Consider the following 15,207-nt stretch of genomic DNA (forward strand, 5'->3'; position numbering starts at 1 on the left):
GACTGCAGCTGAGCTGAGGCCGACGCTGGATCCTTGAGTCAGAACTCGTCAGTACTGCCGTGAGCTTTTACGTAACCTCCGAGGAAACAGATCCCCTGCTAACCCTCTGCCCTTTTGTGTTACCAGGAATCGGGAGCGGAGTACGCCTCTAAAGTCACGGTGTGGGAATTGGAGTTTTTTGGAGTCGCCACCTTTCACTTCTCACAGACATCTGCACTGTGTGGGATTCAGGGAGAATCACCACGGGACCACAGTGCTGGGATTTTGTATATAGTTGTGTGTTTTTCACCTCCTGTAAATAAATCCACTGTCCTTCACTTAGAGTCTCGCGTTTGGGCCCTGCTTTCACTGTCACTCCACAGTCTGCCATCGCAGCCCGTGACAGGGGTAGCTTTGTACTTACTGGGGTGCTGAACTGAATGTGGTTTTGGTGCAAGTGCCACCTCTCTCTCGTACAGCCAGAGAGAGCTGGCAGTTTACCTTCCATTGAAATACATTGAATGTATGGAAAACTCCCACAGAAGAGACTACAGCACTTATAGACAAACCGGTACTAGAGGTGTCAGGATTCCCAGAACAAATGTTTTATGGATTTTTCCTTATTACAGAGGTCACACATCTGAGTATGATGACTCAGATATGACACTTAATGTAGATGCTCAACAGGGACAACCCGAGGCACACTACCCAAAAATAAAGACTGGACTTTTTCATTGTGCAAGCAACTGTACATAGAAGTTAGAACTTTTATTGTCAAAGTAGCAGCCAGTGTGGTTGTCTTCTGTATGTACTCGGTTGTAGACGTACCGGTACCAGGCATTGTTCAGCCAGGGGTGGTTATGCTCTTTATCCATATCCTTCAGGTGTAAGTTGTCATATGACCATTTCTTCTGCAGGTGGTGCTGTGGGTCCTTGTCTCTCCAGGTGAGTATCAGTAGGCTCACTAGGAGCGCAATGCCAGTCATTATGAGGACAAGGTTCTTCATGATGACCAGGCACACCCGGGCTCCAGGTGAGTAGACCACTGGGGAGAAGACAAAAGGGCGGGATATACCCAAACAGCCCTTTCCTCCACCAGGGAACACTTAGGAGTCGGGGGAACCAGCGTCTGTGCTTGTGTTGTCACTCACTTTTTTGCAGTGGCTTCGGTGGATCCAATCACCTGGTTGCAACCTGCAAAACACTGGAGAGAATCTCTTTATTCTCAAATAATTTAGTCATCCACTCTGCTAGGGTGGTTTCTCTTATAGACTTATTAATAGGCTCACTAGTGAGAGGCAGTGGAAAAAAGGTCTCCCGTGAAGTGCTTAGGGAGGATATCTGACATTCCCCCCTTTCGACACACGTGCTGTTCCGTGTGTCGCTAATGCTGCTGTCTTGTGTAGGGATGTTGGCAGTACTGGTTTGCCATTACAGGTCAGTAAGTCATTGTGTAGTTCTGCTCCACACTTTAGCTATTTCTTACACTCTGCAATAGGTGCGGCTTTCTGTTCGTCTTTAAGTACATCAAGTGGTATTAGATGTGAGGTTTCAGACATCAAAGTCTGTACAGGTTGCTGTGCTGCCTTTTTTGCTGCTCGGTCTGCAAAGTTATTGCCTTCAGTAATTTCTGAATTATCTTTTTGGTGTGCAACGCATATTGACTGTCAGTGTGAATATTTATATATTTCTATTTCTCGACCTTTGCGCAGCATGCACGTATGATAGCCGCTAGTTCTGCACTCTGTGCTGAAAAAGAGGAAGTAAGGGCTTTCGCTTCTAAAACAGTAGGCTGCAGTGTACTAAAAATGTCTGGTCGGGGTTTCATTTTTTCAGTTCGCTTCTGCATACAGCTGTGTTCGGCACCATCTACTACCGCAGGAAGGAGAGTGCTTGTCACAGTCAGGCAAAGCTAAAGCTGTGCTTGTTTGCAGGGCAAGTTTTAAGTAAATAAATGCTTTGTCTGCCTCTGGTGTCCATTCTATTTCATCTTTCAGAGCTAAGTGTTTGCCATAGATCAAGTTTTGCAAAGGTTGGGCAGTGCATATTCAGGTATCCAACATCTGCAAAAGTTGCAGAGACCTAAATAACTCATCATTTGTTGTTTGGTGACAGGCTTAGAAGCGTATTGTACAGCTACTTTTCTGCTGTCTAACAGCTGTCTGCCTTGTCCTGTCAGTCTGTGGCCAAGGTACGTTACTTCTTGGCTCCACAAGTGCAATTTATGCTGTGAGACTTTATGGCCTTGCTCCGCTAGATGTTGCAAAACTGTCAGTGTGTTTGCTACGCAATTAGTCTGTGTGTAGCCTGTAATCAAAATATCATCAACGTATAGCAGGAATTTACCTGGGGCAGGAAGCGTGCAAAATGACATGGGTTTTCTTAGAGCTTCTGCATAAAGAGTGGGGCTATTCTGGAATCCCTGAGGCAACCTTGTATAGGTATACTTCTGGTTGGCAAAAGTTACCAAAAAATCTATAGACATGCAGATGGATGAACCAGTCCAGCAGAATGAATGTAGGTTTGAATTTAACGACAGCATCATGTTTGAGGTCAAAGTCTGAGCCATGTGGACACCGATCTGGGTGGGTTCAACAAATATATACACATGAAATTGTCACCCGAAAAACACAGCAAACATTCAAAAATAAACCAAAACATCAGAACTCAAAATACTGGGTCGAATCGACCCAGAACCGTGACAGAAATGTGCATAGAACAGCAATGCTTTTGTTAAAGGAAATTTGCTGCTGATTTTTGCAGTTAGCCATGTTAAATTTAAATTTATGTTTGAATGAGCATGCAAATGCCACATAAATGAGCCAAGGGTAACCCTTTTTTGAAACCCCTGCAGTTTTATTTTAACAGCCAGTTTTGCTGCTACATGCAGCTGTAGTCAATTTATTACACAAGCTCCTCCCCTCTCCTTGAACATGATCCCACATAGTTTTAATGGTAAATTATGTGTATTATACACATGAATGCTTAAAAAATTTGCACGAATAGCAGGATGGTAGCTGACACAAGTCCTCAGCAAGGAACAAGTGCCTTTTAATGAACACAACACGTAAACTTACATAATGCAGCAGGACGTTTCATGTGTGTTCATCAGTTCGCCATCTTAACTATATCGCTCAACAACATTTTGCTTCCTCTTTTTACAACAACACCAGTGGTGCAGTTTGGTTTCTAACACTACAGGAAACACAACAGGATTTAATGCAGTTTTATTAAGCACATTCTGTGTAAACAGAATTTGGTCACAAAAAACACCTTGAGTCTCATTTAGTTTCTGTTCTGGAGGTTTTTTATATGATCATCAGATGGAGATGTCCTCATGTTAGTTCCATGTGTCTCAAAGTGCTTAAAAAGTAGAAAAGATCCAATAAATATAGCCATAAATATTTGAGTATAAAAATTAGTGTTTGATTTCTACTTCCAGGTGTTCTTACACTGGTGTTCTGTAGGAATCTATAGATTAAAAATAAAGATTCATGGAAAGAGCTATGCAAAAATCCTGAAACCATGAAGGCAAATGTTCAGCATTAAAGTTTCCTTTTTATTTGTTCCTATTCGACTACATCTTGTTCACCTGAGTGCACATGTATCACTATCAGTCGTTCCGTGTACAACACTGCCATCTGGCTTGCAGCAAGGAACAACTCAACATCTCCCACAGCGGTAAAGTCTACCTGCTTCCTGGCTGTGTCAGACCTGCTATGCATGCTGCTTGCTATTCAAGTGTGGTTTTACTCTTTCCTTTACAGCTGGACATTGCAGTAGCCGAGCAATGTAGCTCGGCTACTGCAATGTTTATACCGACTGTGATTTGTGAGTGTCCAGCATTATCTTCAGATGGTCTACATTGGGATGAAGTTAGATGAAGTTGAAGCAAGCAGGCTGCTGCTTCCACTCTGGCAGGTCACAATGATCCTGTCTATTCCTGTTTTAGTGTTTCTCCTGGTAAAAGATGAGCAATAACATGCTGCAAATCTCACTATTGCTCAAAGGGCCGGAGTGTGGCTTCGCTGTTGACAGGGTTCCTGATAGGATTTGGGTCATTTTATGTCATTGTTTTTGCATACATCAGTCTCTACAGAAACGTGCTGAGTATATATTATCATAGCAAAGTGATTGGGAGAAATGCCACTGTCTGCATTTTACAGTGAGGCCAAGAGTTAAGTGACCAGCAGATGGCACACTATTTTTTTATAATTAAAATGATGTGTGTTCCTTTTAACATCTCATTGTTTCAATTATCCAACAACACAACCGTTTTCTGGCTTTAATCAATTTTTATATTGATGACCCATCATGGAAGAACAGAATCCATGCAGTAATAGGATTTAGGACAGGACCCTCCAGACACTGGTGGTGGTGAAGATGAATGAGGCTGGATGGAGCTCTGGCTGAGGTGTCTAAGGTGGAGATTGGAAGGAGGTTGTTAAATGGAAAGGGATTCTGAAAAGGAGAATGACTGACAGCAACAACTGAAACCAGATGATCGGACTAGAGTAATGATTTCAGTATTGAGATTGAGTGTGGAAAAGTGGTAGTCATTAAAAGAACAGAAAAGCAGCCGAACATCCAGGAAAGCAGCAAGATGAGTGATTACAGGTCTTCCTTATTGAACTTTTTGCATAAACTCCATTTGAATAGTAAAGGATGTGTACTACACGCATTAATACCTAAAGAATTCGCAAGAAGGGTTTGATGCAGTTTTATTGAGCACATTTTTGTGTGAACAACAGTTTGCAAAATAATCTCGCCTCAAGGTTTGTTTATGATCTGCTCCAGTGGTTTTAATTTCATGTTATCATCATATGGAGATGCCATTGTCTTAGTTTCATATTGTCAACTTCTGTTTCTTGAGTATAATCATGTCAAACTGACTGCAAAGAGCGTAACAAAATTGTTGTTTCCAAAGAATAAGAATAGAAAGCGGCATGACATGTAAAATCCTGCACTAAATGTAAATGTTATATTTAATTTGGCTTTTTGTTTTTTTGTCATTTGCATTGGCGTCACAGTGTCTTTGTTATTAGTTTCTGTTTCACTCATTTGACTGCACATTTATCATCATCTCTTTCTCGGTGCGTGACATTGTTAGCAAACCTGCAGCATGGCACAACTCCACTCTACTGCAATTACCTTGAACATTTCCTCCACTCCTGGATATTTACCTCATTCTTTCTGGTCCAGTGGTGCACTTGGTGCGGTGGTGCTGTCCATCTGCTTCCTGCTGGGATTCCCTGGAAACATCGCTGTCATCATTCTCAAGCCAAACTGGAAGAACATGTCCAGTCTGAGTCAAAGTTTGATGCTGAACCTGGCTGTTTCAGACCTGCTATGCACGCTTACCACACCAGTACTGATTTACTCTTTCTTCAAAAGCTGGACTTTAGGCCTGGTTTCTTGCAAACTCATAATGTACTTTATTTATTGCAGCGTTTTTAGCAGCCTGCTGACTGTGACTGTGCTGAGTGTTCAGCGTTACCTTCAGGCAGTGTACCTTGAGAGGAGTTTACATGAGGTTAAAGCGTGGAAGCTGCTGGTTCCACTCTGGCTGGTTGTGATCATCCTGTCCACTCCTGCTTTAGTCTTTCAACAGCCGGTGGAAAAACTGCACCATTCAACATGCAGTAGTCAGTACGCCTCCAAGGGGCAGAGGATGGCTGTGGTGTTGACAGAGACTCTTGTAGGAACTGTGTCACTGTTTGCCATTGTTTTTTCATACATCAGTCTCTACAGAAAAGTAAATCAGGCCCCCTTGTTCAACAATCCACGGACCACCAGACTGATTACCAGCATTATTGTGACTTCTGTTGTCTTGTGGATCCCATATCGTACTGTAACTGTGCTGGGTGTGGCAGCTATTTACTCAAATGATGAGAACCTGCAGAAGATTTTTGAAGACAGCTGGCGCATACTTGGATCAGTAACATTTGTAAATAGTGCCGTGAATCCACTCCTGTATGCCTTTACTTCTAAGCGTTTGGCCACCTGCTGCAAAAAAATTACTCAACAGTTAATACAGAAGTTCAGAATTCCTTAAAATCTATATTTGTCAAGTGATGTCAGTGCAGAAGTAATATTTCGAAGGTGAAAGCTCTTTGGTGACGTGTTTTTCCTACTGTTACACACAGAGTGTGGTGCTCTCCATTTTAAAGCTGTTGGTGATTGGTGTAAATATAAATTTTTTAAGGTTAAGCAACATCTCAGCTGTGGAATTACATGTTTGTGGAAAAGAAATAAGGAAAAGCATTAAAAAGAATCAATGTACACATTAAATTGAATTCAGCATGCAAACTTTATATATAATCTTCATATATAATCTTCATATATAATCTTCATATATAATCTCCGTTTTCTTTTCATTTTTGTCATTTCTTGTTTTGTTTTTCTTTTCTTTCTGAATTCTTGTTTATTATTAAAGCCGATTCCCTCTCCCGCTCGCGGGGGGAGGGGAGTAGATTCGGCCGGATGGCTGCCCCACCTCAGTCGGCCTATGGAGGTATGTGGTGGGGCGTGGTCTGCGGTGACATGCAGGGAAGGCGGATGCACTTACACGGCATCTGCAATTATGCCCTGCCGACCTAAGTATTGTACTGGCTATTATTTTGTTGCAGCTTGGACCCAGCTGATGCTTTTACTTTGAAAGTTATAGAGCCACAAGGTGCGATAAATCAAGCGGTGTAAATTATACAGTAGAAGCGTGAGATTTTTAATGCACAGAGAGACAGTTAAGGAACGGGAACGAGAAAAAACGGCTGTTAAGGTGCAATTCTGAGTTGCAAGTGGTTCCTTAGCACCTGGTTGATGAGGGAACAAGGTTGTTAATGATTGCAATGATTTACAAGTTTCACTGTTATATGTTATGTAAGGTAAAGATAATTAATTGTTATTAATGAAAAAGGAAAAGGGCAAAAGTAACACACGGTTCGATTTACAAATGGTCCTGTATGCTGTAGCTCTTACAGTGTGTTCACATGCACGGCTGTTTAATAAAAGGATTGTGAACCATCAGTTTGAGACACCATCTTTTCAACCGGGGATGCTACAGGGGGACTGTCCTCACCTGGCTTGTAACTGCCTCTTACTGTTTATCTTACTGAGGCAAATTTTATTCCTCATTTTATGACAGGCAAACCCCCACTGTCAATAAAGTCTTACTTTACACAGTTGCACACCAGGAATTATAGCTAATCCAACTCATTTGGGATTCAGAGGTTGAGAGCTTTAAGGTCACATTAAATGCTTTGAGAATAAAAGTCCACAACTGTCCTTTAAACAAGGGTTGACCAAGTCATCCTTAAAAAACAAACTTATGGAACATTTCCTGTTCTTCTGATCTGCACCCGCCCCTATTATCTAAGGAAACCTGAGCACATTGTATTCTAATCTTTGGTTTATTCTACTCATGATATGTGACACATAATAGTACCCCAAACAGTCTCTTAGAAGTTCTGAATAACTTTGAAAGGAATATTAATACTGATAATATGTCATTTTCAAGCTGCCAAAAACTGATTGCCACCTATAACTTGTCACTGAAACAATATTTTTGCTTCAAACTTGCTGGATGTCATTCAGAAGGGTTATATGTGACACATTATACCCCAAAGTGTCCCTTTGAAGCATTGAATACCTTTTAAAGGAACATTAACACTGATAATATGCCATTTTCCAGCTGCCAAAAACTGATTGCTGCCTATAACTTGTGACTAAAATACTTTTTTTTCCTCCAAACTTACTGGAAATCATTCAGAAGAGTTATATATGACACCCTATACCCCAACCAATCCCTTGGAACCTTTGAATACCCTTTAAGGGAACATTAAAGCTGCTAATATGCCATTTTCCAGCTGCTAAAAAGTGATTGCCGCCTATAACTTGTCACTGAAACAATATTTCTGCTTCAAACTTGCTGGATATCTTTCGGAAGGGTCATATGTGACACATTATACTGCTAACTTAAAGCTAGCCTTTATTGGACAGAACAAAGAAACTCAAATGTCCAAAACCTTGTAATTCACAAAATAACACAAAAAATGGAGTAATGGCCTAATGTAAACAGGTGGGAGGAGATCCTCTTAAACAAATCAGGGACAGTAAGTAATAGTAAAGACAAAACACGAGGGAAAAACAAATGTCATGCCAATAAAGCACCTTTGAATTAAAAGAAAAACAAATAAACCCCAACAATTACATCAAAGTAAATAAGAGAACAGCAATGGAACTATACTAACAGAGCGGAAACAGGGGGTATAGTGGAGGCAAAATACAAGGAAACCAAGGAACTACATGTATATATATATAAATTCCTTGCCCCCAGTAACTACAACTCTAACATGTAAAAAAACACAAAATACTGGAATAATTAAACCAATCGAAAGCAAAGCTGAACTCAAAAGTTGGGAACAATAATGAAATTCATCCAGAATCAAACACATAAATGAATGAATTAACCTCCTAAGACCTGAACTCTTCCACAGCATGCATTTTTAATTTCTCTTTGATATTTGGGCATATTGGGGCCCAATGAATGTAAAAACAAAGAATTACCAGATTTTTTTTTTTTTACCTTATTTTTGTTTTTATGAAAAATCAGAGCCACATATGAGGATGTTCATTTAAAATTTTGATAGAACAGTAGCAGTATAATGTCCTCGTAAGTGGATATCAGGCCCTTGTAGAGCAAAATTGAGTATTTTGGTCTAAATAACCCAAAATGTGATGTCCACATATGTGGACACCAGGTCCTAGGAGGTTAAAAAATAAACGAATAAATGAATAATTTGGGATACAAGGATACTCAAAGCAACTGTGTTTTGTTTTGTTCTTACATAAGCTATGCTCATGGCCACTTTAAGAGGTATCTCTTCCTAGTAACATGCTGAACTTCCTTTTGCCTACTTTGAGATGAGTCCTACTACCACGGTGCCATCAGCAAACTTGATGATGATGATGTAGATATAAAGCACCAACAACTGATTTCCAACAACTTTGAAATAGTAACAGTATTTCAGTGACAAATTGTAGGCGGTAATCACTTTTTGGCAGCTTGAAAATGGCATATTATGTATTAATGTTCCTTTCAAAGTTATTCAGAAGTTCTAAGGGACTGTATGTGTGTGTGACACTTCTGGTCACTATGGCACAACCTCTTTCAGTCTTTCAGTCGCTACATTTATGGCGTGACCCTTTAACATACCAAGTTGTACAAAGCATGTAAAAAGCAGAAGTGAGCAGTCTTGCTAAACGTATTAAAACAGGAAGTTGCAGCTGGCTATGTTTGCAGTGTGAAATTAAGAAAGCTGAAAATAAATCTTCTAATTGTCTAGCTCCTTCTGCACAATGACACCATATTAGGACACAATTCTCTGACAATATCTTTATTATTAGTTCCTCTTTCACTTCATCAAAAATAACGTCTTGTTCGTGTGGCTGCACATTTATCATCATCATCACCTGTTCAGTGCACAACAGTCAGCAAGTTTGCAGCATGGCACAATTCAGCTCCACCACGGTTACTTCTAACATCTCCTCTTCTGGGGATTCACCTCATCCTTCCTTGGACTCCAGGGGTGTGGTTCCTGCAGTAGTGATGTCCATCTGCTTCCTGCTGGGATTTCCTGGAAACATTGCTGTGATCATTCTCAAGCCAAACTGGGAGAACATTTCCAGTTTGAGTCAAAGTTTGATGCTGAGTCTGGCTGTGTCAGACCTGCTCTGCTTGGTTACCCTTCCACTGTGGATTTACTCATTCCTCTATGGGTGGACCTTTAGGCTGGTGGGCTGCAAAATCATAACATATTTTGTGTATTGCAGTCTTTATGCCAGTCTGCTGACTTTAACTGTGCTGAGCATCCAGCGTTACCTTCAGGTGGTGCACCTTGAGAGGAGTTTACCTCAGGTAGGAGCAAATAAGCTGCTGGTTCTGCTCTGGCTGGCTGCAATGATCCTGTCCACTCCTGAGTTAGTATTTCGACAGCTGGTAGAACAGCAACACTGGACAAAATGCAAAAATAAACACTCTTCTGATGGTCAGAGGATGGCTAGTGTGTTGACAGAGACTCTTGTAGGATCTGTGTCCCTTTCTGTCATTGTTTTTTCATACATTAGTCTCTACAGAAAGGTGAATCGGGCAGCCTTTTTCAACAATCCACAGACCACCAGACTGATTACCAGCATCATTATGACCTTTGTTGCCCTGTGGGTCCCATATCTTGTCATTAATGTGCTTAGTTTGGTAGCTATTTCCCTAAAAATTGAGGGCCTGCTGAAGTTTTGTGAAGACAGCTGGAACACTGTTGCAGCACTAACATTTCTAAACAGTACCATGAATCCACTCCTGTATGCCTTTACTTCAATTCGTTTGTCCACTTTGTGCCAGGAAATTGCTGAATATTTCCAACAGAAAGTCAGAGCTCGTCAAACTCTGTCAATGACAACAGATATAACTGTGGGAGCAACATCTCAATGTGAGCTTTGAGAACTTATTGTTTTTCTGCTGACACAGAAAATAGTATTTTAAGTCTAAAGATTTCCTTACAGCTGGCTGGTTGTGATTTAATGATTAATTCTGAGGTTAATCTAAAAAAGGTACATTAAACTGTTTTTTTAAGCACATTAATTGGGTCTCATCAGTTGTGATCACTTTCATGATCATACTTTATTGGGCAACTTTCACATTAACTGTAAGCCAGAGATCATGTTTCATCAGTTTTAACAAACAGAAAGCAACTGAGAGTAAATACAGTAGGTAAATGTAACCCAAATAAAGTCCTTCCATAACCAAATAGGTTAGCTTTGCCTGATCTTACCAACCAATGGTGAAACGCAGCCCTCTGAGGCAACTAGGTAACTGACTTCTTCCCTCAAATATTTATATCTATGAGAGTGACAGCTGATACCACCATACATTTTTTGTTTAGATGGTTGTGGGGGCGCTCGTATACATACATGCATGTGTGTGTGTGTTATATACACACAAGGCTGGACTGAAAGACAGCACGGAGGCACTAATCATGGCAGCACAGGAACAAGCTCTGAGCACAAGATCCATAGAGGCTGGGGTAGAGGCCATAGAGGCAAGACCCCAGGTGCATGCTGTGTATGCCCCTGAGAGAATCCAGCACATAACAGCATGGTGCAATATGCTAGCAGACAAGGCATTCATGGAACGCCATAACCAAGCGGCCAGCATAGTGTACGGGGACATCTGTGCCGAGTATAACCTGGAAGTCCTGGACCTGGAGGTCAAAATGGGAGATGCCCCCAAGGGTGGTGGAGAATGATAGCTAAGATCCTGTGGGACTTCCAAATACAGATGGACAAAATGGTGGTGGCTAACCAACCGGACATAGTGGTGGTAGACAAACAGAAGAAGACGGCCGTAGTGATCGATGTAGTGGTTCCGAATGACAGCAACATCAGGAAGAAGGAACACGAGAAGCTGGAGAAATACCAAGGGCTCAGAGAAGAGCTCGAGAAGATGTGGAGGGTGAAGGTAACGGTGGTCCCAGTGGTAATCGGAGCACTAGTTGCAGTGACTCCCAAGCTAGGCAAGTGGCTCCAGCAGATCCCAGGAACAACATCTGAGATCTCTGTCCAGAAGAGCGCAGTCCTAGGAACAGCTAAGATACTGTGCAGGACCCTCAAGCTCCCAGGCCTCTGGCAGAGGACCCGAGCTTGAAGGATTGACCGCCTGCAGGGGCGAGCGGGGAATTTATTTATCTATCTGTCTATCTATCTATTTATAAGTTATTTTCTCTGTTGTAGCTGGGTGAGGTGGATCTAATGTATCGCTGCTTTATATTATAGTTTTATTTTGCAATGGCTCATTTGATGCAAGATTCTTAATTTTGTTGTAACTAACATCTAAATCTGTAATGTAACCTGTTACTCTCTTGACACAGGCTCAATCATCCATGTAAGGACAACCCACAAAGTTGATTCAGTTCATCTGGATGTAACATTTTCAGTGGGAGAAATGTTTTGTCACTCCTCCAAGTTATTTCTTCAGACTGAACCTGTGTACCTGTTACTGTTATAAAGTAAATGTATGTGTTTCATAGGACTATATATAGACAGCAGGCCTCTGGAATGGAGACTTTCCTAAATACTTCATTTTTATTTTTTAAAAGCTGCACTTTGTTTACTCACAGTCTCACTGATTATATTCACTGGAAATGTTTTAATAAAGCTCTGCATTGTTCTTCTTTTGACATGGATTATATTTGTTTTATTGCTGTCTGCATCCTCATGTTATAATTTATTTTCTGTCCAGTGGTCACCTTCTTGCTTTCTTTTCACTAACTTAAAGAGCAACCAGAAGTGACTTCAGCACTGATTTGTGAGGTGAACCATGAACTCAAGGGGGTCTTCCTCTGTTTGTATGGTTGAGAAAAAGGGCTTTAATTACTGGTCAGATCAAATGTACTCTTATGTTCTATGGACAGCTGTCTATATCAACCTATAACCTTTAAAAAAAAAGTTAAATAAAAAAAGAATATAAAAATACTATGATGGAAATTGTATTCCTCAAAAGTCTCTAGTTAAATTAATATTAAGGTATGTTATCTCCCCCTGCTGGTAATGAACTTCTGCATGCATGTTTCATTTTACATTTTGGAGATGCAAAGCATGAAATGGACACAGTGGACCGGCACGTCTATTACACATTTTACTTTGACATTGGTCAGTTGTAACACAATTAATCAGATTTAAAATTTCAGAATAGTGTGATTTCTCATTTGTACTTCTCTTCTAGATATATTTAATGTATTAAAAGGATATTCTACCCATAAATAAATCTAAATGTCGTTGTCATTAGCTTTGTTTTGTCTTTTAACAGGGACAATGTAAATTAATAAATTTGCAAATTTTCATTCATATTCATATTAGATCTTAAAAGCAACATAAAAACAAAATAAATAAAATAAAATAAATAAAAGGTAGGAAGAAGGAGAAATGAGAAAAAAAATACATAACAGAAAACCTATACTAAAAACAGTAACACAACATGCCACTGGGAGAATAAAACCACCTCAATGCTGACAAAACTGATTATCAATCAACTATCTTTTTAACTGATGTTTGAAACTATTATATGTATCCTGTTCTCTGACAGAGATGGGTACTTCTCAGACACATTGTGCTCTGTATCTGTACACCTGGCTATATCTCTGACTAAAGCGTGCAGGGTCACGCAGCGATGTGGTTAGCACACATTCTAAAAATGTTTTAGGAAAACAGCAGTAAACCACAAAGGCTGGAAAACACTTTACTTTACTTAAAGCACAATTTGGATATGAATGGAAATTTTGATCAGAGTGTGAGCTGCAGCGCCCTTTGCTGGTGTGGAGTGGTACTGTATCATAGCGTGCAACAGGCAAATCTGAGAGGTACTTTGACTAAGCTACATTTCTTGCTTCTGTCTATCAGGCCCCAAACAGCCAATGACTTACAGGCATAGAGTACCATATATGTATAATTTCCAAAATAAGGGTTTTATATACCACACTAAAAAAAAAAAAAAAGCAAAAGAAGATATCTAAATACACAGTGATAAAAAATACCCTATTTTAAGAAATATGAGCTCATAAAAGACATGAACTAAAGTGAACTCTATTCAGAAATAATTCTCAACAATAGAAATGAGACGCTGAGGCTCTGAAGACTGTTTCACTCTACTGAAGCATACTGGTTCAAAACACTGGTTCAAAACGCTTTTATCAAAGCAGCTCTGGCATATTTTGCATTTTTTGGCTTATGTTATAGGAGCCTTCATCGCAAAAATAATAAGGGATGGGATTAGGTTAATGAGTTTAAACAATGGTTGCTAGAGAACTCAGCATGCGACAAGAGTTTTTTACATTCATTTCTGAAGACGTCGTTGTGCTGATCTACTGCATTCTCTATGTTGTCAGCTTTCATTTCTATGTAAAGATATATATCCATCCATGTTAAGCTGGCAGGTAGCACCTGGCTAACAAGACACCTACCCGGATTCATTACCGTCATTATAAGTCAAAAATAAAGTTGCATATTTCCCAAAGTAATGATATATCTAAATGTATAAAACAATTGTCTCCTGTAACTCTGAGTTGCACAACATGAATTGAACCACAAGAAAGTCTATGACTCATGACTATAGATTGGAGCAAACCGTTAGCCACAATGATGACATCAGGCTGTATGTCAGGAGTGAAGGAGTGTCAGATACAGACACTGTTTGTTATGAAGTATACACTGTAGAAACCAAACAGCTGTGAGCTAAGTCGATGCTGCAACACATGTGTACATATGTGCATCTAGAGACTACTGGTCAGCTTTAGTGATGAGATGCAGACATCCTGGACAGAGATGAATGCTGGTTTGACGAAGGAGTGATGGAGGCCATTTATGTGAAAAGAGAACAGTTACTTCTGAACTGAGGAAGGTCCTAAGAGCACATCCGTCAACACCTTACAGTGCGGTGACTGCAGCCTTTCCCCAAACTCGCTGTTAATAGCACTGTCACTGTTGCAACAACAGACATGTGGAGTGGTAAGAGAAGAACCCAATTTCAGGCACTGACTTTACTGCGGGTGAGCTTTATTTACAATTCGTGAGAATACAAACAGAGGCAGAGATGGGAAGGGACAAAAACTAAGAAAAACCTAAACTGGGAAGAACGAACAAAACAAACCTGAAGCCATGAAACGCAGAAGAAGAAGTCACTTGGATGAGGAGTCAAACATTTCTCCCACTGAAAATATGGCATTGAAATGAAAGGAATCAACTTTCAGGTATTTCCTAATCTGGTTTATTAAGAGATATCTTCATCAAGATATTGAATTGTCATTCATTTCTGGTTGTAGGTTAATATAGCCAGACTGTATTATAAATTATAAAACTTATGTCTCCAGAGTTATGAGCTGAATTGTGAATTAGTGTGAAATCCATGAGAAGTAAATTTGTATTACCAGTTTTAAAAAAAGAAACATAAAAAAAACCCTACACTGATTTGCGGGTGGAAAAAATTTAATGCAGTTTCATGTTCAACTCTATTTCTACAAAAAGCTAAAGTGAAAGTTAGTGAAAGACATGTAAATATGCTTACATGCAAAAATGCAAAAACTGCAAATAAAATAAACACATCCACAGCTCCCAATAAATGCTCTCCTTGTTGTAAAAACAAAACAAAAAAACATAGCTGTCCAACCACATTTCTAAGCTTCT

General features: G+C 40.0%; 2 protein-coding genes across 2 annotated transcripts; both read left to right on the forward strand.

Annotated features, from left to right (window-relative positions):
• The first annotated feature begins 5,101 nt into the window (after nt 1-5,101).
• LOC121815333 (leukotriene B4 receptor 1-like) lies at nt 5,102-6,991 on the forward strand. Its single transcript, XM_042225793.1, has one exon. The coding sequence runs from the start codon at nt 5,102-5,104 to the stop codon at nt 6,032-6,034; it is 933 nt and encodes a 310-aa protein (XP_042081727.1). The 3' UTR covers nt 6,035-6,991.
• A 2,328-nt stretch (nt 6,992-9,319) lies between these two features.
• LOC102295197 (leukotriene B4 receptor 1-like) lies at nt 9,320-11,286 on the forward strand. Its single transcript, XM_005914596.2, has one exon. It carries the CDS (start codon nt 9,485-9,487, stop codon nt 10,472-10,474), a length of 990 nt encoding a protein of 329 aa, XP_005914658.1. The 5' UTR covers nt 9,320-9,484; the 3' UTR covers nt 10,475-11,286.
• Nucleotides 11,287-15,207: the final 3,921 nt, after the last annotated feature.

Source organism: Haplochromis burtoni, unplaced genomic scaffold (assembly GCF_018398535.1).
Source record: "Haplochromis burtoni strain Fernald_Lab_line unplaced genomic scaffold, NCSU_Asbu1 Contig_8, whole genome shotgun sequence".
In the NCBI taxonomy this organism is placed as follows: Eukaryota; Metazoa; Chordata; class Actinopteri; order Cichliformes; family Cichlidae; genus Haplochromis; species Haplochromis burtoni.